This window comes from Lemur catta, chromosome 13 (assembly GCF_020740605.2).
Source record: "Lemur catta isolate mLemCat1 chromosome 13, mLemCat1.pri, whole genome shotgun sequence".
Lineage (NCBI taxonomy): Eukaryota > Metazoa > Chordata > Mammalia > Primates > Lemuridae > Lemur > Lemur catta.
In genome coordinates, this window is record NC_059140.1 from 62,043,341 (window position 1) to 62,066,486 (window position 23,146).

The following is a 23,146-nucleotide window of genomic DNA, read 5'->3' on the forward strand; positions in this document are numbered from 1 at the left end:
TTTTTACTGTTTACATTGTTCTTAGCTAACATAACAGTTGAACTATATATTTTTCTATTTTGCAAAATTTCTAGTAAGTTTAGGAAACTAATAAGTACTAGCTGCACAAAACCTCTATGAGTGTATATGTGTGGTAATTTAATGGATGCACTGAATCTCAGGTTAAGTAATTTGGCCAATGTCCTACACTCAATAAATGACAGAGTATAAATTCTGTCTGACTGAATTCAGGTCTGTTTACCTGAAATTCAGATAACATAGGGTAAATTTTGAATATAAGGGAGAGAGAGAGAGATGACAGTTCCAAGTATTACTCATTTATAGCAATAATAATATTAAATCTCTCTTTGAGATTTTTCTGTTTAAGCTTTTGGTTGGTATGGAGGCTAAACATTAGCCCCGTGAAATGGTTTGTGTCAGGTTTTTTGAATAATTATTTGTTTGCTAATTTCCTTCCTTCCCTGTCCTCTTCTATGTTTCCTTAGGATCCTTCATCTGTACCTAATGCAGATAATGCCTTCACACTATTTTATGTGAAATTTCGAGCTGCTGCCCCCAAAGTCAGAGTAAGTCTAGTGACCTACATAGGATATTGCTATAAAATTTATTCAGCCAGCCCTTTTGAAGTATTGTTGTATGTTAGGCCCTTTCCTTATACCAGGGAAATAAACATGAATGAAGGATAGGCATTGTTCTTCTGTATTACAGCAATATATCTTAGAAGTGTGTCTTAGGTGCTTGAAGTCCACAGAGCAGGAAACACATAGCTCTTCCAGTGATGCTCAGGGTAGGTTTCTAGATGAAAGTGATAGTTGAGCTTAAAAAGTTCAAATAGTGGACTTGTGGGGATTGATAAGAGTATTTTATATACAGAGGATAACATGTATAGGGAAGGTTGTAGAGACATAAAAGACATGCGTTTTGGAAGAGTTCCAGGTAATTTGTTATGATGGGAACATGGGACGTTAGTGGGGTATGTGAAGACAGATGACAAAGACCGTCTTACAGGGGATGTTACATGTCATGTTAATTCAGGAAAAGTAGAGAACCAATAAAGTAGTATCTTAAACAGAGGAGTGATTTGATCAGATTTGCCGAACAGACACATAGACCAATGGAACAGAATAGACAACCCAAAAATAAATCCACATGCTTACAGCCAGCTGATTTTTGCCAAGAACATTCGGTGGGGAAAAGACAGCCTTTTATTAATAAATGGTGCTGGAAAAACTCAATATCCATTTTTAACTGACAGTGGTTGAAAAAAAACTTAAAAAATGAAGAATAAAAAAGAAAAAATAAAATAAAAACACAGATAAAACTCCTGAATATCCATATGCAGAAAAATGAAACTATACCTCTGTGTCTCACCATATACAAAATCAAATCAAAATGGATTAAAGACTCAAATGTAAGACCTGGAATTATAAAACTTCTATACAAAAACATGGGAGAAATGGTTCAGGACTTTGGTCTAGGCAAAGATTTTATAACATAGGCAACAAAAAACAAAACAGACAAATGAAATTATGTTAAACTAAAAAGCTTCTGCAGGGCAAAGGAAACAATCACCAGAGTAGAGATAACTTGTAGAATGGGAGAAAGTATTTTCAAATTGTTCATCTGACAAGGGAATAATATCCAGAATATACAAGGAACTCAAACAACACAATAGTGAAAAATCAAATAATCCTATTAAAAAGTGAGCAAAGGACATGAATAGCCATTTCTCAAAAGAAGACATATAAATGGCCAACAGGTACATGAAAAATATACTTAACATTAATCATCAGAGAAATGCAAATAAAAACCACAATGAGATATTATCTCACCCACATGTACCCTAGAAATATGTATAATTATTATTAATTAAGGAACATTAAAGATGCAATATAAAGAATGGATTATGGTGAAGAGAGATTTGAGACAGGGAGGCCTAATTAACAATGAAGATTTTGTAGTAATCTAGGTGAGAAATAAGGGTTGAATTAATGCATTGATAATATATTCCATGAGGTTAGGTATGTGCCTTATTTATCCTCCTTAGCAGTGTCTGGTACATAAAGGAATGCAACTGTATTTATCTTGATTAAATGATTGGAATGGAGGGAGCAAAGATCAATATGTGTGTTTTTAAAAGATATGTATTTTTTAATAATATATCTGAGATACATTTAACACATTGCCACACTAGAAAAAAATTTTTTTCCTTGGGGTCATGATGTTTTATTACAAAAATAGAATAAAAGCTTCGAAAACAAAACAATGCTTTCTAATTTAATGAAAAATGTGTTATTTTATATTGTTTTCTATGCATGAGTTATATGCAACTTGAAAAATATTTCACACGGCTCTCAAGGTGAAGAGATGTGTGAGTTAACATATGCTTCATGAGGCCGCGGGCTCAAAACTAGCTTGAGTTAAATACAACTCACGTGGCAGTTAATGTATCAATTGGAGCTGGTACACGTATATTCTTTCTACTTGTGAAGTTACTAGAAAGAATAATCTACTTTTGCCGACTCTGGCTTCACTGCCTTCCTTGTTTTCCTTTTGAAAGTCAGCCAGTTGAAATGAGATTTTTTTTTGCAATGGGAGAAACTTATTTTTGTTTATAAAGGATATAAGGGAAGAGTGGTTAATTGATGTCTTGAAATTTAGATTGTACCTGATTGTTTGCTTTTGCTTATTAGCCAAATACTAATGATAAAAATTTGATTAGAAAAGAAATAGTATAGGTAAGAAGGTTCAGTATGGTGGGTGATTATAAAATAATTATATAATTATAAGTGGCTTTTCTACGTTCCATTAGTAACCGATTAGTATATGTGATGAAGTCCCATTTGTATTAGTGACAAAGAGCATAAAGTACTTAACCTAGCAATAACCTTAACGGAAATATAAGGATGAGGAAAATGACAAAACCAGACAAAAAGTCATAAATGATTGAATAAATGGTAAGCCCATCTTGTTCCTGATTGAGAAGACAATTTTCAAAATGTTAGTTCCTCCCAGTGTAGTGTATTGGTTAGAATGTATTCTTAGCAAAAATTCCAATGAAATTTCTTTTTGTATGACTCTAACCTTTATTTGATAAATAGGTAAGACTAAACAAAAAAATTTTGAAAAATATAGTGTCATTGATTCAAGAATTCACTGGGCGATCATTGGAACAAAAAATTCTAGAACTTAGTATATAAAGAAACATCCCAAATCAAAAAGAAAGCTGGAGTTTTCTTCCTGATATTGGGAAAATTTGCTAAATATTTGGGAAATAAAAGTAAGCTTTTCACTTTATAACATTACCAAATGAATACATTCCAAGTCAACTAAAAAATTTTAAATACAAAAATGGAAAGATCAAGACAGACAAAAAACTAGAAAAAATTATTGGGAAAAAATTACAGAGAAAAAGATTAATGGTATAAAAATTAAATTTTCTGAATTTTAAACAGCAAAAGCAAAGACAAACTGAAGAGAATGTTTGCAACAGATAAGTTAAGAAGGTTAATATTTTTAATATATTATGAGTACTTATAAATCAGTATAAGAAAGTTGAGTATCTAATATAAAATGACCAGATTACTCACAGAAAATTTGGAAGATACATGCAAGTTAAGGTTAGGTGGCATTTTTCTTTTTCTTTCTTTTATTTTTTTTTTTTTGAGACAGAGTCTCTCTCTGTTGCCTGGGCTAGAGTGCCGTGGCGTCAGCCTAGCTCACAGCAACCTCAAACTCTTGAGCTCAAGCAATCCTACTGCCTTAGCCTTCTAGTAGACTACAGGCATGTGCCACCATGCCCGGCTAAATTTTTCTGTATATTTTTAGTTGTCGGGCTAATGTCTTTCTATTTTTTTAGTAGGGACGGGGTCTCACTCTTGCTCAGGCTAGTCTCGAACTTCTGAGCTCAAATGATCCGCCTGCCTCGGCCTCCCAAGTGCTAGGATTACAGGCATAAGCCACTGTGCCCGGCCTAGGTGCCATTTTTTATCTTTCAGAAATCGGCAGTTTAAAGTCAGTGCTTTTGAGGATTTGATGAGATAGGCAATACTGCTGATGGGGATATAAATGGATTCCTTTCTTAAAAACATTTTAGGAGAATAGATCAAAAGCTCATAAAAATACATGTCTCTTTGACCCAGTGTGTTAGAATCCCTAACTGAGATGTAGGTACTATTATTTTACCAGTTTTATCTAGTAGAAAGTAGGATCTCAGAGAAGTGAGTCAGCTTTCCTGGGCTTAAACAGCTACTAAGGAGCAGGTACTTTAATCCTGTAGCTTCACTCCAAGCTCTTAACCAATGGGCTTTTATTTTTTGGAAACAACCTGGTTCTCTAACAGTAGAAGAATGGTTGACTTACGGTACCTCTGCCCAATGGGATATTATGTAGCCATTTAATGTAATATTTTAAATGATATGTATAATGATGCTTCACTAAATATTTACTAGATACTAGCTACCGTGTTAGGGCTTTCTATACATTTTCATCTAACATTGAAAATTATTTAATGATAGGAAAATGTTTATGAAATAAGGTTAATTTTTAGAAAGCAGATTATAAAGCTGAATATGTAGTATAATTCCAGTTTTGTTTAAAAAGAAGAATATAGTAACTATGGATACAAAAACTGAAAGAAAATATACTGAAATGTAAACTGTGATTATTTTTTGGTATTATAGGTGGTTTTTATGATTTTTCACTTTTTTAATATTTACAGTTTTTCTAAGTGAGCATGTGATACTATTATAATCAGACAGTAATGAATAGTATAATTGAAATAGATAGATTTTTAATGTAATTTTCTTTATTCTGCAGACTCTTATTGAACAAATAGAACAACGATCTGAAAAAATGCCTGAGTGAGTCCCTATAAGTTCTTTGATTTCCAAATAACCTTTCTCTTGTAGTGCTATTTTTCCAAATCTGGCTATCTCCCTGATATTTTCTGAACAGTTGCCTCCAAACTTGTTTTTGTAATAAGCAACTTTTTGGGGAGCAAGGTCACAGACGTGACCTAGCAAGTTCACACAGTGGCAGGTTTTTCTATGGCAGGATTTCCTTCTCATTTGGGCAGCTGTGAGGTCCCTCTTCTTGGAGGAGAAATCCTTCTCTAAAAGAAAAGCTTATGGCACCACAGTTCATCATGGTTTGTTTTTGTTTTATATCTGTATTTCTAGTATTTAATGTGGGCAAATGAGACGTGACCATTTTAGCTTTAGAGGTTTGGCAGCCTACTCTAGGATTTAAGATGAGATTTAATTTACATATCTGAAATCAAAAGTTTTTACTGTGGTCTCATTTGCTTGCCATCAGATACCAACAACTGCTAAATGATATCCACCAGTGTTACCTTGATCAGCGGGAGCTCCTTTTGGGGCCTAGTATTGCTTGTACTGTCACAGAGTTAACCAGCCAGAATAACAGAGATCATTGTGCCTTGGTAAGTTTCTACTTGTTTTGTTTTCATGTTAAACCTTCCTCTGAGCTATGTTGATACCTTAGAAGCTATAAACAAGTTTTGGTTCCTGTATGAACAAACAAAAAAATTTTTTTTTTAGTTATGGCATATCTGCTTTGGTAATTAACTTTATTCAACTTTGCCAAATATTCTCATTTTTATTTACTTTTTGAGGTATGAATATTCACAAATAAGTATTGTTCCTTGAAAGATGAGGTTTCAAAGTTTGTAGGTTTATTTTGACAATTTAATTTTAGTTTAGCTTTTGTTGAAGAAGTGCCTTTTTGTTTAGTGTAATTTAATCCATACTATCAAAAAATACACAAGAATTCTTTTTTAAATACTCCTTTTTGAACTAGAAAAGTAATTTATATTCATTATCAAAAGTTTAGAAAATAAAACATTAAGAAAGTAAAAATCACTTATAATCCCATTATGTAGTAATCTATTGAAAACCAACTGTTTTCTTCAATAAGTTGTTTTATGCATATAGGTGCATAATTTCTTTGCAAGTAAAGTGCAGGCTTTATTTCATCAACACTGGAAATGTATGGTTTTAACTGTAGGTGGTATGTGTTTGTTTACTGCAGGTTCGCAGTGGCTGTGCCTTTATGGTCCATGTATGCCAGGATGAGCACCAACTTTACAATGAATTTTTCACAAAACCGACGTCAAAATTAGAGTAGGTGGTACATAGAATGTAACTCTTGTTGATAAGGTTTAATTTGCTAAATGACCACAGTGTGGATCAGTGTATTATAGGAATATTCTGTAATTAACTGCAGAGTGTTTTAACTTTTTTACGTGTATGAACATAATATCATTGGATTGGACAGTGGTCATTTTCTTAAAAAAAACGTACAGCTTAAAGGCCAACATGCCTTCATATTGTTTGTAATATAATGATAGGGACATTATGGTATGATAGTAACAATTCTATACAGGGAACTAAGTCTTGGGATCTAGATCCCTTTGTCCCCACTAAGTATAATAATTCCTTCTAGTTAAGAAATTTATGATTCTAATTAATGAGAGATAATTAAAAATACAGGTGCTGTTTAATAACTTTTTCTTTATTTTTATCAAAGTGTTTTTCAGATCTACTGTTGGTCACTTTCATTTTTTTCATGTTGGCTCTTTGACTCTTATAGAAATTCCAAGATTATCACTCTTGTAATGGGGAAGAGAAAAATATATTTTATGGTTTTGGTTGGACTGATCACTTTTGATGAAATACTGTATATAGAAGAATACTATTGACAATATGAAGAATATGGACAACTTAATCTTTTCTTTTCAAATGTTCAAAATTTCTCAAAATACTTAATGTATGTCCAAAGTACTTTGAGTTTTGTTTATCTAAATTTATAAGTATTCAAGAATTTTGAATCTGTCTTTCCTGGGGGAAAAAATTTCATTTGATTCATAGTGAAGTAGAATATAAAAGTTAATTAAGTCTACTGAAATATTTTTTATTGTGTTTGAAAGGATGTGTACAAAATTGTTGCTGAAATATATACAATTTATAATAGGTCAACTTTTGGTTGAGGGCACCTAATTTGAATTGACTGCTGTGGGTTGCTTATTGATTACAAGCTTTTAAAGCAAGAACAGTTTATAGAATTACTTTCAGCCTTTCTCTTCTCATTTTATAATGTTCCTAGATACTATTTTCCAGTATATATTTGTTATTTTTATTCACTGGGAGAAATCAATGAGGCTTTTAAAACTATTGGAAAATTCTGAAAAAACTACTACTAATAGCCATGTTTTATTCTTTCGTTTTAGTGAGCTTTTGGAGAAACTGTGTGTGTCATTGTATGATGTCTTCAGGCCATTGATCATTCATGTTATTCACTTAGAGACTCTTTCAGAACTTTGTGGGATTCTTAAAAATGAGGTGCTTGAAGATCATGTACAGAACAATGGTAAATAAGTAGAAATGATAATTTTGAGGGTCTTTTTAATTATATCAGTGGCTCAGTGAAATTTGAAAAAATTAAGTCCTGCTTCCTCCATCTACCAAATACAGTAATTTAATATTTTTGAAGCTTAGATTGATGTTTGCCCGTTTGGAATAAAGGTACACTTTATTCTGTGACTAAAGGTACAGATTACATAGGGAAGGAATTTTTTAAATCTGGGAGAAATTAGTAATAAAATAATTATAGTCACTTTTCTTTTGGGCATCTGGAATCCAGAGAGAATGACCATTGCTTTTGGGTTAGGCATTTCTAGTACACTCTGACCAGAATACCAAAAATAATGGACTATGTTGCATACTTTTGATTAAAAAACAGGAATTATTTTAGCATCATGATGATTCATCTTTTTTTAAATTACAAATGAAAGCAATTCTCTGGAATAGCTCTACTTTATCTGTCTGGTACAATTTTTAATATTTGACTTGTAGAGAATATGATTTCTCTAATGATACTTAAGGTACCTTTAAAAAATACCCTTCACAGATGGGTGCAGTGGCTCATGCCTGTAATCCCAGCACTTTGGGAGGCCAGGGTGGGAGGATCAATTGAGGCCAGGAGTTCAAGACCAGTCTGGGCAACATAGGGAGACTCCTATCTCTACCAAAAAAAAAAAAAAAATTAGCTGGGCATGGTGATGTGCCTGTAATCCCAGTACTTTGAGAGGCCAGGGTGGGAGGATCAAGGATCGATTGAGGCCAGGAGTTCAAGACCAGCCTGGGCAACATAGCGAGACTCCCATCTCTACCAAAAAAAAAAAATTAGCTGTTCATGGTGGTGTACTTGTAGTCCCAGCTGATCAGGAGGCTGAGGCAGCAGAATCACTTGAGTCCAAGAGTTTGAGGTTGCAGTGAGTTATGATCATGCCATTACACTATGGCCTGGGTGCCAGCAAGATTATATGTCTTAAAAAATGCCCTTGAAGTAATTATTTTACTGGAAGAATTTATTATCCTCACTTAGGCTTTCATTAGGAGACAGTGGATTTATTACTCTTCCAAGGTTATTCCACTGCCTTTAATTTATTCTAAGGTGAACATTTTCTCACATTTTAATACTTCCAAATTTAAGATGATTTTTAAATTAATGTGAATTTTTTTATGTGATTATGTAATATCTCCTAGCCCTTGTAAAGCTGTTACTGAATTACCAGTGTGTCTTAAATTGCTGGCATCCCTGAAATGAAGAAGCACTATATAAACTCTTATCTTATTTTGTTTTTTACTTTGTGAAAATGTTAACAAATCATTTAGTATCTGTGGGACTCAATTTATTTGTAAAACAGGAATGGTAATAACCCAATTAATAAGCTGTCTTTGCTATTTCTTAGGATTGGTCTGAACCTATATGAAATAAAGAGCAAAAGCACTCCTAAAATTCAGATTTTCTTATTCATATTAATAATAGAATCAGTTTAATGGAGTCCCAGGAAGGAGGTATAAGGGCAAATTTATTTCTCAGCTTTAAAATTGAGGAGATTGAAAGATATTTATTAAACTTTTCTAAGGTCATTGAGTCATACTGAAATAGAATACAACCGTAGTCTCTGAAGCAAAAGTGGTTCATACTGATTCTGAACAGTTTAGTAATATCTTTGTTTAAAAGAAAATATTTTTCTAAATCTAAAGGAATTGATGACTGTACTTTTTTTTTTTATCAGCTGAACAACTGGGGGCATTTGCAGCTGGAGTCAAGCAGATGTTGGAAGATGTACAAGAGCGGCTGGTCTACCGAACGCATATCTACATTCAGACGGACATCACGGGCTACAAACCGGCTCCTGGAGATCTGGCGTATCCGGATAAGTTAGTCATGATGGAGGTAGGGTCTCCTTACTTTTACCTCCCCTTGCTCCAATGAGCTAGTAGATGTTTTATACTAGTTAAAATAGGATTTTTATTTTTTTCTAAAGACAGAGTCTCAATATGTTACCAAGGCGAGTCTTGAACTCCTGGCCTCAGGTGATCCTCCTGTCTTGGCCTCCCAAAGTGCTGAGATTACAGGAATGAGCCATGACACCTGGCCTCTTTGATATCTTTAAATCAAATCCAGACTCCTTCCCTTTTCCTCCCACTTTTGTTTTTATGATACTTTTTTTTTTTTAGTGACCAGGTCAGTTTTATTATAGAATGTAGCATATTATGGATTTGTCTGATTGTTTTCTCTTGCCTAGATTCAGTTTAAAATTTTAAATTATTTTTTGGCAGGAATACTGCAATAGTTGATGTTTACTTCTTACTTCCATCAAAGCCATGTAATGTCAGATGGTTCCACTATTGATTAAGGTGATGATTGGCTAGCTCTCTTCATTATAAAAGTGTATTTCCCCCTTTGTAATTAATAAGTAATTATGGGATGATACTTTGAGTTTATGTGAGTTCCCCAACATCTTTTCAGCCAGTGGTTTTACATCCATTAATGATTCTTGCCCGAACCAGTTATTGCATTGGGGGTAGCAAAATGGCGATTTTCACATCTGCCATTCTACCTTTGTTAGTTGGCATTCTGCTGTAAAGGATTAATTTCCCTTTCTCCCTCCCTATCTTTTCACCATGCCTGCTTCATATAGCACTGTAGACTAAATCTTTTTTTTTAAAGTTAGTATATTTTAATCTATTTCCATCTTCATTTCCTTTGATGCTCAAAATTGTCCCAAATTTGACCAATGGAAGCCCCATTAGGCTGGCTACTCTGTCCTGGCTCCTCTGTCTTCCCTGTAGTCTCTGAGTAATTTATTTAAAAACAGCTTTATGGAGATATAGTTTATACACCATACAATTCACCCATTTAAAGTTTACAATTCAGTGGTTTTTAATATATTCACAGATATGTGCAACCATCACCAGCATTAATTTTAGAGCATTTTTATCATCTTAAAAAGAAACCCTGTACCCATTACCTATCCCCCCCACAGCCCTAGGCAAACCCTAGTATACTTTCTGTCTCTGTAGATTTTCTGTTCTGGACATTTCATATGAATGGAATCATATAAAATGTGACCTTTTGTGACTAGTCTGGTCTTTTTCACGTAGCATAATGTTTTCAGGGTTTATCCATCTTTGTGTCAGAACGTCCATGTGTTCATTCCTTTCATTGCTGGATAATATTCTGTTGTATGGGTATATCACATTTTGTTTATCCATTTATCCATTCATGGACATTGCAGTTGCTTCCACCTGTTGGCTGTTACAGATATTGCTGCTATAAACATTCATATACATGTTTTTAAAAATTTTTTAAATTTTATTGATGAAAAATTTATATAATTGAGAATAATTTCTGATGAGCATGAGTCAACCAGAGTTAATATATTGAGTTGATATAATTTTTTCTAAAGCTTAGAAACCTAACATCTTAGTTAGCTGTTGAATCCTTGTGTGAGTAAAGATTTGCTATTTTGTTTTATTTTATTTTTAATTGACACATAATTGTACATATTTCTGGTGTACTGTGTGCTTTTTTGATACATGTATATACTGTGTAATGGTCAAATCAGGGTAATTAGCATATCCATCATTTCAAACATTTATCATTTCTTTGTGTCAGAACATTCAAAATCCTCTCTTCTAGCTATTTTGAAATATACATTATTGTTAACCATATCACCCCACTGTACAATAGCACACCAGAACTTATTTCTCTCATGTACACATTTTTGTGTAGACATGTGTTTTTATTTCCTTTGAGTATATTTTTAGGAATAAAATTGCTGGGTCATGGTAACTCTTTGCTTAATTCTTTGAAGAATTGCCAGACTGTTTTCCAAAGGGGCTATACCACTTTACATTCCCACTAGAAGTATATTAGGGTCTGATTTCTCCACATATTTGCCAACCCTTGCTAGAGTGCCGTGGCGTCAGCCTAGCTCACAGCAACCTCAAACTCCTGGGCTCTAGCAATCCTCCTGTCTCAGCCTCCTAAGTAGCTGGGACTACAGGCATGTGCCACCATGCCCGGCTAATTTTTTCTATGTATATATATATTTTTAGCTGTCCATATAATTTCTTTCTATTTTTAGTAGAGATGGGATCTCACTCTTGCTCAGGCTGGTCTCAAACTCCTGAGCTCAAACAATCTGCCCACCTCGGCCTCCCAGAGTGCTAGGATTACAGGCATGAGCCACTGTGCCTGGCCTTTTATGACTTTTTAATTCTAGCCATCTTTGAGGGTATGAAGTGGTATCTCATTGTGGTTTTGATTTGCATTTCCCTGATGACCAATGAGGTCAAGCATCTTTTCATGTGCTTATTGGCTATTTGTGTATCTTCCTTAGAGAAATATCTAATCAGATCCATTGCCAATTTTAAAAATTAGATTATTTGTCTTTTTATTATGGACTTGTAAGAGTTCTTCATATATTCTGGATAGAAGTCTTTTGTCTGTATGTGATTTGCAAATATTTTCTCCCATTCTGTGGGATGTTTTCTTACTTTCTTGATTATGTCTTTTGAAGTACAAAAGCTTTAAATTTTGATAATGTCCAATTTATCTATTTTTTCTTCTGTTGCTCATGCTTTTAGTGTCATATCTAAGAATCCTTTGCCAAATCCAAAATAATGAAAGTTACCACTATGTTTTCTTCTAAGAGTTTTATAGTTTCAGCTTTTACATTTAGGTCTTTGATCCATTTTGAGTTAATCTTTATGTATGGTGTGAGGTAGGGGTCCAATTTTATTCTTTTGTATGTGGCTATCCAGTTGTCTGAGCATCATTTGTTGAGAAGGCTATTCTTTTTCCATTGAATGGTGTTGGCACTCTTGTTGAAAATCAGTTGACCATAGCTTTCTGGTTTTTTTTGGACTCTCAAGTCTATTCCATTGATCTTTATGTTTTATCCTTGTGCTATTACCAGACTGTCTTTATTACTATTGTTTTATAATAAATTTTGAAATTGAGAAGTGAGAGTTCTCCTATTTTGTTCTTTTTCAAGATTGTTTTGGCTATTCTGGGCCCCTTGCGATTCCGTATGATTCTAGTAATTTGAGTCTTATTTCTGTTTTCTTGGTCAATCTAGACTGACTTGTTTTCTTGCACAAGATGATCCAGACACTTTTTGTATTCTACAGGTTCTTCATCTTTCTGTTAATATTATACATTCCATATTTATATGTCCCTTCTCACAGATGAAACCCTGGCTCACAACACCTCCCATATATTTACTCATATACTTCAAGTTTCAATATACAAAAAATATTTCAGAATTACAGCACTAATACCATAACCAACAGCATACTTATGAAGTTCAAGATTTTTATATTTCTTTTGTCCTTAGAATATGTCCTACTAAGATACACAATTGGATTACTGTACAACTTAGACATTTGGTTCTAAATTAGATCTGCAGATTTTAAACTAAGTACTAGATCTCTTTGGGCTAGAGATCTAGCCTGTGTAAGGTTGAGTTTTGCATGGCATGGGAGAAATGGAGAGTCAGACAGACCTGGGTTCAAATCATAACTCTTGTCAGTTAGCAGCTGTTACTTACCTGTTAGGAGTATGTTTCATTATTCATAAAATGCGCATAACAATACTGACCCTGGGTTGTGAGAGTAAAGATAATGACTAGAAAGAACTTAAGCTAGTATTCGTATGGTAGACAGTGGCTTATTATTATTATTTTGAGAGATGGAGTCTCACTCTGTGACCCAGGCTGGAGTGCAGTGGCACAGTCATAGCTCACTGCAGCCTCCATAGTATGAGCTCAAGTGATCCTCTTGCCTCAGCCTCTGTCTAGCTGGGACTACAGGTGCTCACCATGATGTGTGCCTGTAGAAATTTTTTTTTCATTTTTTTTTTTTAGAGACAGGGTCTCGCTATGTTGCCCAGGCTGGTCTTGAACTCCTGAGCTCAAGTGATCCTCCTGCCTCAGCCTCCCAAGTTGTTGGGATTATAAGTGTGAGCCACCACACCAGCACTTGTTATTATTTAACTCTTGAATGTATAAAAGCATAACATTTGATTGTTTTTAGAAATAGCCTTTAATTAATTCATTCTTGAAGTAATGAGTGAAATATCCAACTCATTGTTTTTTTTAATGAGACATTTGGTCTGTTAGTATACGTGAGTTTTGATATCTACTTTTCTGTATTAAAATTTAATATAGTGTCCTATCAGATTCCCTTACATATAGGAATGTGACTATTTCTTCGTTGATTAAAACAAGTAATCTAGTTTGTTTGGAAAACATTTAAAATAAAATGCACTTTTAGAAGCAGTAGGGTAAAGATTATTAGTACCCTGGTTATTTTATTTGGAAAGCTCCAAAGGAAATTTTGGTGCTAGTGAATTTAAAAATGTCCTCTGAAATAATTTCACTAAGTCATCACATTTCTAACATATTTTTAAAAATGTAATTTAATTTTTGCCAGATTTATAAACTATTCTTGCTTAATTAGTTTGTATCAGGAGGGCTGATAGACCTAAATCTGTTTGTCTATGAAAAATAGATTAAAGGCCATTTTTTTCCAAAGTGTATCCTGTACTCATCAGGATATCTTTTGTCACCTAGTGGCAGTCTCTGTTGTTGTCAAATGTGGCTGAGATATTATCCTGTTTCTATTTAGAGTGCTTCTCCTGGATGTCATATATCCTGATTTCCTTTATTTTTTTAAAATTGATTTTATATTTTAGAATAGTTTGGTACATTTGCCACGATTAATGAACCAGTAATGATACATTGGTATTTACTAAAGGCCATAGTTTAGTGAGATTTCCTTAGTTTTTATCTAATGTCTTTTTCTGTTTGAGGATCCCATTTATAATACCACATTACATTTAGTTTTCATGCCTCTTTAGACTCCTCTGGGGTGTGACACTTTCTAAGACTTTCCTTGTTTTTGATGACTTTAACAGTTTTGAGGAGAACTGGTTAAGTTTTGTGTAAGATGTCCCTCTGTTGGAATTTATCTGATGTTATCCTTATGATTAGATTAGTGTTGTGGGTTTTTGGGAGGAAAACCACAAAAGTAAAGTGTCACTGTCATCACATCCTGTGAAGGGTAGATCCTATCAACATGAGCTATTGCTGTTGATACCGACCTTGATCACCTGGCTGAGGTAGCGTTGTCAGTTTCCTCCACCGTACAATTATTATTCTTCTCCCCTTTCCACACTGTACTCTTTGGAAGGACGTCCTGTGCTCAATCCCTGCTTGAGGAGTAGGGATTTATGCTCTACCTCCTTGAGGGCAAAGTGTCAATATAAATATTTAGAACTTTTCTGCAAGGGGAATTTGTCTCTTTTTTTCTTATTTGTATGTTTATTCAATCTCTTATTGATATCAGTATGGACTTATGGATATTTATTTTATACTTTGGGTTATAGTTCACTGGTACATTCTTTATTTTGCTACCATAATAGTTTTAGCTTTGTCTATTGGGAGTCCTTTCAGTTGGCTCATACGTCCTTTTGACATACTCCATCGATATAGGTTTTTGATTTTGAGCACTTCCTTACTTCTTGGCACTTCAAGGAGTGCTGGTTCCTTTTATTGCAGGATCGTATTAGAAAACAAGATCTGGGCGCTAGCCATGCTCATTTCTACTGGGGTTGCTGCTTCTAAGCCCTCTCAGTTGACAGATCAAAGAAATACATGTGTGTATACTCACCTATTCCTGTTGCTCTGTGTCCTCACCAGCATTTTGACTTAACCTAACTGATTTCAGTGCCCAGACTGATAAATGTGTAGTAATAAGTATGTTTGTTTTAAAGCTAACAAGCTGAAAATATGCCAGCCTATTTAGTTAAATGCCCTTACCTGTTGTTTTAAGAATGTTCTCCTTTATGTATATCAATGCAGTTGTGAAAAGAAGAGACAAAAAATGTTCTCCTAAACTCTCATCCCTTCCTCTGTCTTCTGTTTAAATCTATTACATTTTGGCTAGTTATAATAATTATGTGTATATTACTATTTTTTTATAATCTGCAAAATCAACCTTGTAGGGATCAGGTGGTAAGCAGAGCAGGTAATGTTGGGGCTGTTTGTGTTTGATCCAGCTTTTATTATTCTTTAGGCTCATAGCAGGAATTGTCTTTCTGTGTCTGGGTATTACTAATAGCAACAGGGAACAGATGGATCGTCCATTTGCAAGAGTTACCTTGATCTGAAGTCCACAAAGTAGATACAGTGAGGATTATGTTGAGTTACGGTGTTTCTCAGGCAGATCTAGGGAGTTGTGCTCTCTCCCTTCCCTCCCCTACCCTCTTGTCTTCATTATGAATGTCAGTTTTTCTATTATTTATAATATGCCTGTTTTAGTAGTTTTGTCTGATAGGGTGTTAGGGGATTAAGTTTACTATGTGTTCCCCTCCCAGGGTAGTTTAGTGATGTACTTAGTATATTCCTTCAGTCATTACATGGCCATATCCTGAATGCTTCCTTGTATAGTAGACCTTTTGGTTTAAAGGTAGCCATTTGCAGTAAATATGCATGTTTCTCTTTTGCTGAGGGGCTAGGGTATGTGAGTGGTCTGGCTGTGACATCTGCGTGCCATTTAGGGATAGCTGTACTTCCCAATTTCCATATGCACTATGAGGAGACTGGCCTGGGTAAGAGAGAGTCTGTCTTCTAAACAGTTCTTTAGCCATTCTTTTTGGCAGTAGCTAGGTGTCTGTTAGGTCCTCATTTCTGTATATTTCCACCTTTGTAACCAATGTAAATTATGGGATTTTTGTTACTAATTTAGTAGTTGTCCTGTGTATACTAGATGATATTCTTTAGACAGTGAGTCCATGCTAGTTAAAAAAAACTGTTTCAAAAATAGCATACTGTAGCTATTGTCACATAAAGAAAAAGCCTGTTATTTGGAGTGGCCAGTACTTTGAGCAAGGGCATTTCTGACAGAATATATCCAGTATGAAATTTGAATACTTTGTTTCTAAACTTTGAGTTCAAAAGTATGATTCTTATCATACTTAGCCTTGTATACTTTACCCTTCAGCACGTAACCTTTTATTGGTTCTGAAATGAGGTGAAAAGGCTATGTTTGTGTTTATAAGAATAGAAATATCCCATACTAATTTAACGTTTTCATTTCCATGTATTGTTTTTGGCATAGTTCTCTTAATTAGTCCACTTAATTTACTAATTAGCATTTTTTTTTACTTTGTAGAAAAAACATGTTTATATTGCCAAACACTGCTGAAAACTATAATATTCCTTCTGATTTCTCTATGCAGCAAATTGCACAGAGTTTAAAAGATGAACAGAAGAAGGTACCTTCAGAAGCTTCCTTTTCAGATGTTCAGTTAGAAGAAGGAGAATCTAACAGTCTGACAAAATCTGGTATGTTATGATGTCTTAACTGCAAGCATTTATTCGTTCAGTTAGTAAATTTTATTGAGGACTTGTCATGTCCCAGCCATGAAAAACAGCTTGTGTCACACTTAATGGGGGAAGATCAAGCCAGAGGCACAATTCAGTGGTGAATGAGATGGTGTGATTGAGCACAGGTTTATGTGAAGAAGGAGGAGGTAAGATAGGCCAGATTGTGATAGGTATCGTGTGATAGTCTCATGGCCTTTGGACTTCTAGCTAGTATAGTGTATCAGGGTGATTACACCATCACATTTGCATTTTGTAAACATATTGAGTGGCTGGGACTGGGGTAAAATATTATTGCGAGAGATGGTATGGGACGGTTTGGACTAGGGTGTATGTTAGGCAGGGAGCAGAATTGTCCAGGAATTACCCTGGATACTGGGACCTAGACAACAAGCTAGATGGGAAGTGAGGCATCCGCCTCCCTACACAGCTGTAAGGGTGGCACTGAAGCTCAGCTTCCCATGGGCTGATTGGGAATGAGGGTACTGTAACTCCATGGGGTTAAAACTAACCCAGCTGCTTCAAGATCCCCAGGTTTAGGGAATCCTCAAGTATTTTGAGTCAACTCTCTAAATAGTTGGTACATCAAATCCAGACTGCCAAGCAGCCTGGGTATTCCCCATCCGACAAAGCACTTTATCATGCTTGCCCTGTGGGAGGGAAGACCCACAGGGGTTGAAATTTCCTCCTCTGCAGTAGAACCCATGCTGGGTCCTAGTGTACCTCTTCAAGGGTTATCGGAGAGACTAGAGTACACCTCTGTCTTGCCACCCCTGGCTTCGTGAGTTTTCCCTTTCCCCTGTGTGTTAGTCTGTCTTGCATTGCTATAAAGGAATACCTGAGACTGGGTAATTTATAAAGAAAAGAAATTTATTTGGCTCACGGTTCTGCAGATTGTACAAGCAGTGTGGCACCAGCATTTGCTTCTGGTGAGGGCAGCTTCCAATCATGGCAAAAGGTGAAGAGGGAGCAGGATTGTCACATGGTGAGAGAGGGAGCAAGAGAGGGAGGAGGAGGTGCCAGTGAGAACTCCTTGGGGAGGGTACCAAGCCATTCATGAGGGACCTGCCCCCATGACCTAGATACCTCCCACCAGGCCCCTCCTCCACCACTTGGGATTGAATTTCAACATGAGATTTGGAGGGGGCAAGGATCCAAACTATGCCACACAGTAAAGACTATTCCTTTACTTGCATCTGGCATTACATTGAGGACTTGGCAGAACTGTAGAGACTGTTTAGGAAGCTGTTGTGTTTTTCCATTTGAAAGATAAATGTGGTTTGAACCATGGTGGTGGTGTGGGGATGGAGAGAAGTATGGAGATGAGGGATGTGGTTAGAAGTTTGAGTCAATAGAATTTGATGACACCAGATATGGGGCTTAAGGAAGACTTGAGTAAGGTGCTTGTGGAACAACTGAGAGGATCAGTGTCACATGGATCTGGAGCTGTGCTGTCCAATGTGGTAGCCACTCACCAGTGAGCAGGTAAAAGGTGGCTAATCCAAGTGTGTCAGTAAGTGTGTAAAATCTGCCATAAGCATGTAAAATTCACACCAGATTTCAAAGACTTAACATAGAATAGAAATAAAAAATGGAAAATATCTTAGTTATTTTTATGTTGATTACCTGTTAAAATGATGATATTTTGGATATATTAGATTAAATAAAATATACCATTGTTTCCTTTTACTTTTTTGAATGTAGCATTTTAATGTGTATTTATGGCTCTCATTATATTTGTATTTTACATCACTGTTCTAGAGCTCTAAAGAGAAAGACTGGTTTAGAGATAAAAAGTGAGGAGTAGTTGATGCTTTGGGCTTGTATCAGATCACCCCAGGACAGAGAGTAGAGTGATTTCAGCAGAAGTCTGGGGAGAGGAACTGAGCGAATGCCGATGTTACAGAACAATTAGAGGTAGAGAAGTGAACTGACCTGGCCCAGAAAGCACAGCCAGCGAGGTCGGAAGCAGGCGAGTGAGAGGGTATGACTGAAGCCAGAGGAGAAGGGGTTGGCCATGTAGTTTGTAGAAGGATGAAATCAAGAGAATGTTGTCATAGAGAGTGGGATGCCGAGTTTTAATACATACATGGTAGAATAGTTCAGAGTAAGAAGGAAGTCTGTAGAAAGTAACAAGAATGCAATTCTGAAAGAAGGTAATGAGCAAATCTGCCTCTGGGACAGGGATATGAAGATGGAAATGAAAGTCTTTGGAGCCGAGAAGGTCAAGAATGACCATCTGGTCGTCCATATGGTTACTGGTGTTATCAGAATGGTTATAGATCTTAGGGTGGAAAGCAAGACTCAGCATCAGGTAGGAAGGGGAGCAAAAACTAAAAGAGTATGATCACTTTCCCTGGTTCTCAGGTGTGTGTTAAGAGAGAGAATGGGAAGCCTCTGAAAGGAAGGCTTTAAAACAAACACAAGGGGTAGGATGAGGTGTCAGGGCAAATTGGTGGAGGGGCCATTCTGTGAAGAGACTAATTATCAGTACCTTCCAGAAGCACAGGCTTTATTCTCTATGTAGAGCAAGTGACGGGGAGGGGGAGGCCGCAGAGGATGATGAGGCAGCTGTGCAGGGGGGCTGTGAGGGAAGCCCTGGTTCTGGGGTTCACTCTGCTCTTCAGAAGGGGCAGCCAGGAGGCACCTGCCTCTTGATGGCGTGCTGCGGAAGTCAGCTTCCCCGTCAACGCCCAGTTAAGCAGGAAAGGGAAAAATGAACACACAAGCTGACTTCTGCTTTAAAGTGCTTAAACACATTTGTTTCAGTAAACTTTTATTTAGGGATACTCTTCTGGCTTTCTATTTTGAAGGAGGGGGTCCTGAGATACCATAATCCTTAGGAAAACTATAAGTACTTAATCTCCTAAGTATTCTTTTATATAATTTGTTTATTCTTTTTCAAGAAACGTCATATATAAAGTAGATCTTAGTTTAACTAAGGCTTTATGAAAGAGATTTAAAAATTATACAAGTATTACTTGCTTTAAAAAAAAAAAGTTTACAAAACTGTGAAGTGAAAGAACTAATTCAACCTTTCCCTCATTCCACCTCTTTCCCCTCAAATTTATGCTGCACAATGTCCAGGCCTTTTTTTAAGCATATGCAGATCTAGCTCTTTTTTAAAAAAGGAATTATGTTTGTTCTGTAACTTATTACCAGTATATCATGATATACTTTTATTTGTTATTACTAAAAAAGTCCAGATATATAGAAAAGTAGAAAGAAAGATACAATAAATAATAAACACCCACACCACCACCTGGACTCGACTTAATATTTTATCACATTATATATACATACATATATATATATATATTTTTTTGCTAATTACTTTAAAGCACATTATTGACATCATTGACACTTCACCTTTGAGTATTTCAGCATCTCCAAAGGTAAGGATATCTCTTACATAACCATAAGTCTTTATCACACTAAAAATTTAGTAAACTTACCAATTTTGTCTAATGCCCAGTCCGTATCTCAATATCACCTCTTCTCCCAAAGTGTTGGACCAGCTCCACTTTTGTGACTCATTTGAAATCTGGTCCCTTGACCCTGAAGTGATTGTGCTTCCCTTACAAAAGTGACTCTCTGCCCAACCACATTCCCCACCTGCTGCTCCTCGTACTCATCAGAGGTTGCCTTTTCTGACCTGGTGGAAGGAAGCCAGGTCTGGTCACTTGGGAACTGGACATAACAACTAGGCCTGTAAGTGATATAATTCAGAGCATAGAAGACAGGCTGACAGGCAAACCAGCTTTCATTAATCTTTCTATTGAAAATTGCTTTGTTTTCTTGTCACTCCCCACCTCCATTAGCTCTTGCATTTTCCCCATAATTTCATATAGATCTGATTCCTTTTTAATGGCCGTGCTCTATAATATGAATATGCTTCTTATTTATTCCATAAAGATTATTGATAAGATTATTCCTTGGGAAAAGCAATTTGGGTTGAGCCTGTGTATGAGGCTGTAATGTATGTATATGTGTATTCATGTGTGTTCTCATTTATTGGGTTGAATCTCACCTGTGACTGATTTAGATTTCTTAGGGTAGTCTTGATGAAAGGTGAGGCTGGAAAAAATTGATGCCCCGACCTATTGATAGCTAGTGAGAATAAACAGTTTATAGTTGCCATGTAAATTATTTTAAGACAAACATCCACGTTGTATGAAATGTGTCTTCTTTTCCGTTTGGCTTTTAGGTTCAACAGAATCCCTCAATCCTAGACCACATACCACAATTTCTCCAGCAGATCTTCATGGAATGTGGTATCCTACAGTTCGAAGAACTCTTGTCTGTCTCTCCAAATTATACAGATGCATAGATGTAAGTGTTTAAATTCTTGTATCTTTACTGTGAATTGCTTGCTCTTTCAGTTGGAATTTTTTTAAATCTAAATTTTATTTTAAGATCTTGGTGTAGTATTTTGTTTGATATTCTCAGAATCATGGTTTTTAGATGTGGAGGTAACTTGAAGATGAAGCTAATTTAGGGTTCCTAACCTGAGCTTTCTATAGACCCTTAGAATTCATTAATGGGCTTTAGGGAGTCTTCGAACACCTTGAAATTGTGGGTAAATTTTGTATGTATGTTTGTATTTGTGCCTTTCTGAGGAGTAGGGCTTTAGCATTTACTAATTCTCAAAGGAGTTCATGACCACAAATAAGTTTAAAACTGCTAATTAATTTGGCTTAGTTTATAGATGAAGATAGATGCAGAAAGGTTAAATGATATATCCGGTGTCATATAGGTATAATATACATTTAGTATTAAATGCAATGACTTTAAGTTAGTTTTATATTCAGTTTGAATCAGCATCCTTAACAAGTAATATTAAGAGGCTGAGGCAGGAGGATTCCTTGAGTCCAGGAGTTTGAGGTTGCTGTGAGCTAGGCCGACACCATGGCACTCTAGCCCAGGCAACAGACTTGAGACTCTGTCTCAAAAAAAAAAAAAAAAAAAAAAGATTACATACGTTTTTAACTCTGGACTAAGTTTAGTTATTTGCTGAAGTTAGCAGCATCTTTTTTAAGTACCAACTTTGTGCATGGATTTCAGGGGACAGAGTTATTTTAAGCATTCCAGTTTAATGATATCATCATCATTCCCTGTAGTAGATTTGCTGACATTTATTTGCTATTAGTGATTTGTTGCTGAACCAAAATGTTTTATAAAATTTGATGTTTTTAATTTATTAATTGATTGCTACAACCCTAACTGCATATAAAGAGAGAAATGATTAAATATAGCAGTCATGTAATGAACTGTCCAGATGTCACTATTTCTTAAGAATATGGTTCAAAAGGAGTATGCATATACTCTCACACTGCAGAGATATTCCATACCACAGAGTCGTAGAACTGAACGAGGTTGCACAGTTGTTTCATTGGGACAATAGAGTCCACACTACTCTGTATTTAATTTAAACTGCATAATTGCTGAGGTTTGTGCTTGGATATTTTAGAATGCAACCAGAGTGCCTTTTGCCCAGTTCTGAGACTTTTAGGGATGAGGCCATATCACATCTACAGACTTAGATTGGATGTCTCAGCCTTTTTTGCCTAGCTGATGAGATCTCTTCCAGAGAGAGGTGCGGACATTTGTCATCTCTTCTTCTCCAGGCTCCCCCCCATTAGGTGTATTGAGTGTAGATACTAGTCTGGGATTCAGAAACTTCCTACAGTGGAGCCAAGATCCCAAAGAAAATATGCAGGAGACATATTCCACATGGAATCTGTTGTCATCACAGTCCCTAGCAAATGAAGCCTTTTAGGGTACTTAACAGAGATTTTAGCCAAACAGTAGGTAGGCCTAAGGAGGTCACTGCTGGGTTTTTGTTTTATGCTGAAGACTTACCTATTCATTTTTTTACCTAGCTCATATTCAGATCTTAACCATTCAGTCTTACTGATCAAATATAAGGAAAGACAAGCCGATGAAAAACATAGTAAGGCTGAGCAGGGGGAGGAGAGAGTCTTGATCTATGCAGCTTGTCTTTAGTCTTCCTAGGCAGGGTCAGTGATCCAGGAGGAGGCAGACCTAATCTCTCCTTCCTACAGCAGCCTCATGGGAAATGACAGAGGGAGAAGCAATACAAGAAGAGAATAATAACATCAAGTAGGAGACCAGGGCCTGAGACTGTGGCCTAGTAATAAATATCTTTCTCCTATTCATTTGTCTCAGTTCCGTCTCAGGTAGAGTGGAGGCAGGGAGGGAAGCAAGGGGCCTGCTGGGGGTCCTGGCCCTGCCAACACGGCCCTGCCAACACGCCACACCTCTGGGAGGATATAGAAATGGCAGAATTAAATCAAGAATCATACTTCCCATGTCATTTGTAACTTGTTTTTTTTCCTACTGTATTATATTTTTTAAGAG

The 23,146-nt window shown here is 35.9% G+C and overlaps 1 protein-coding gene across 1 annotated transcript in view; it reads left to right on the forward strand.

Moving 5' to 3' along the window:
* The window catches only part of COG3 (component of oligomeric golgi complex 3), a 59,620-nt gene that overhangs the window by 14,835 nt on the left and 21,639 nt on the right, over window positions 1-23,146 (forward strand). The window contains exons 8-15 of the mRNA XM_045567257.1: window positions 486-566; window positions 4,819-4,862; window positions 5,317-5,443; window positions 6,052-6,143; window positions 7,250-7,389; window positions 9,104-9,264; window positions 16,621-16,726; window positions 20,973-21,097. Coding sequence (XP_045423213.1) covers window positions 486-566; window positions 4,819-4,862; window positions 5,317-5,443; window positions 6,052-6,143; window positions 7,250-7,389; window positions 9,104-9,264; window positions 16,621-16,726; window positions 20,973-21,097 — 876 coding nt within the window. The remainder of the gene's footprint in view (window positions 1-485; window positions 567-4,818; window positions 4,863-5,316; window positions 5,444-6,051; window positions 6,144-7,249; window positions 7,390-9,103; window positions 9,265-16,620; window positions 16,727-20,972; window positions 21,098-23,146) is intronic.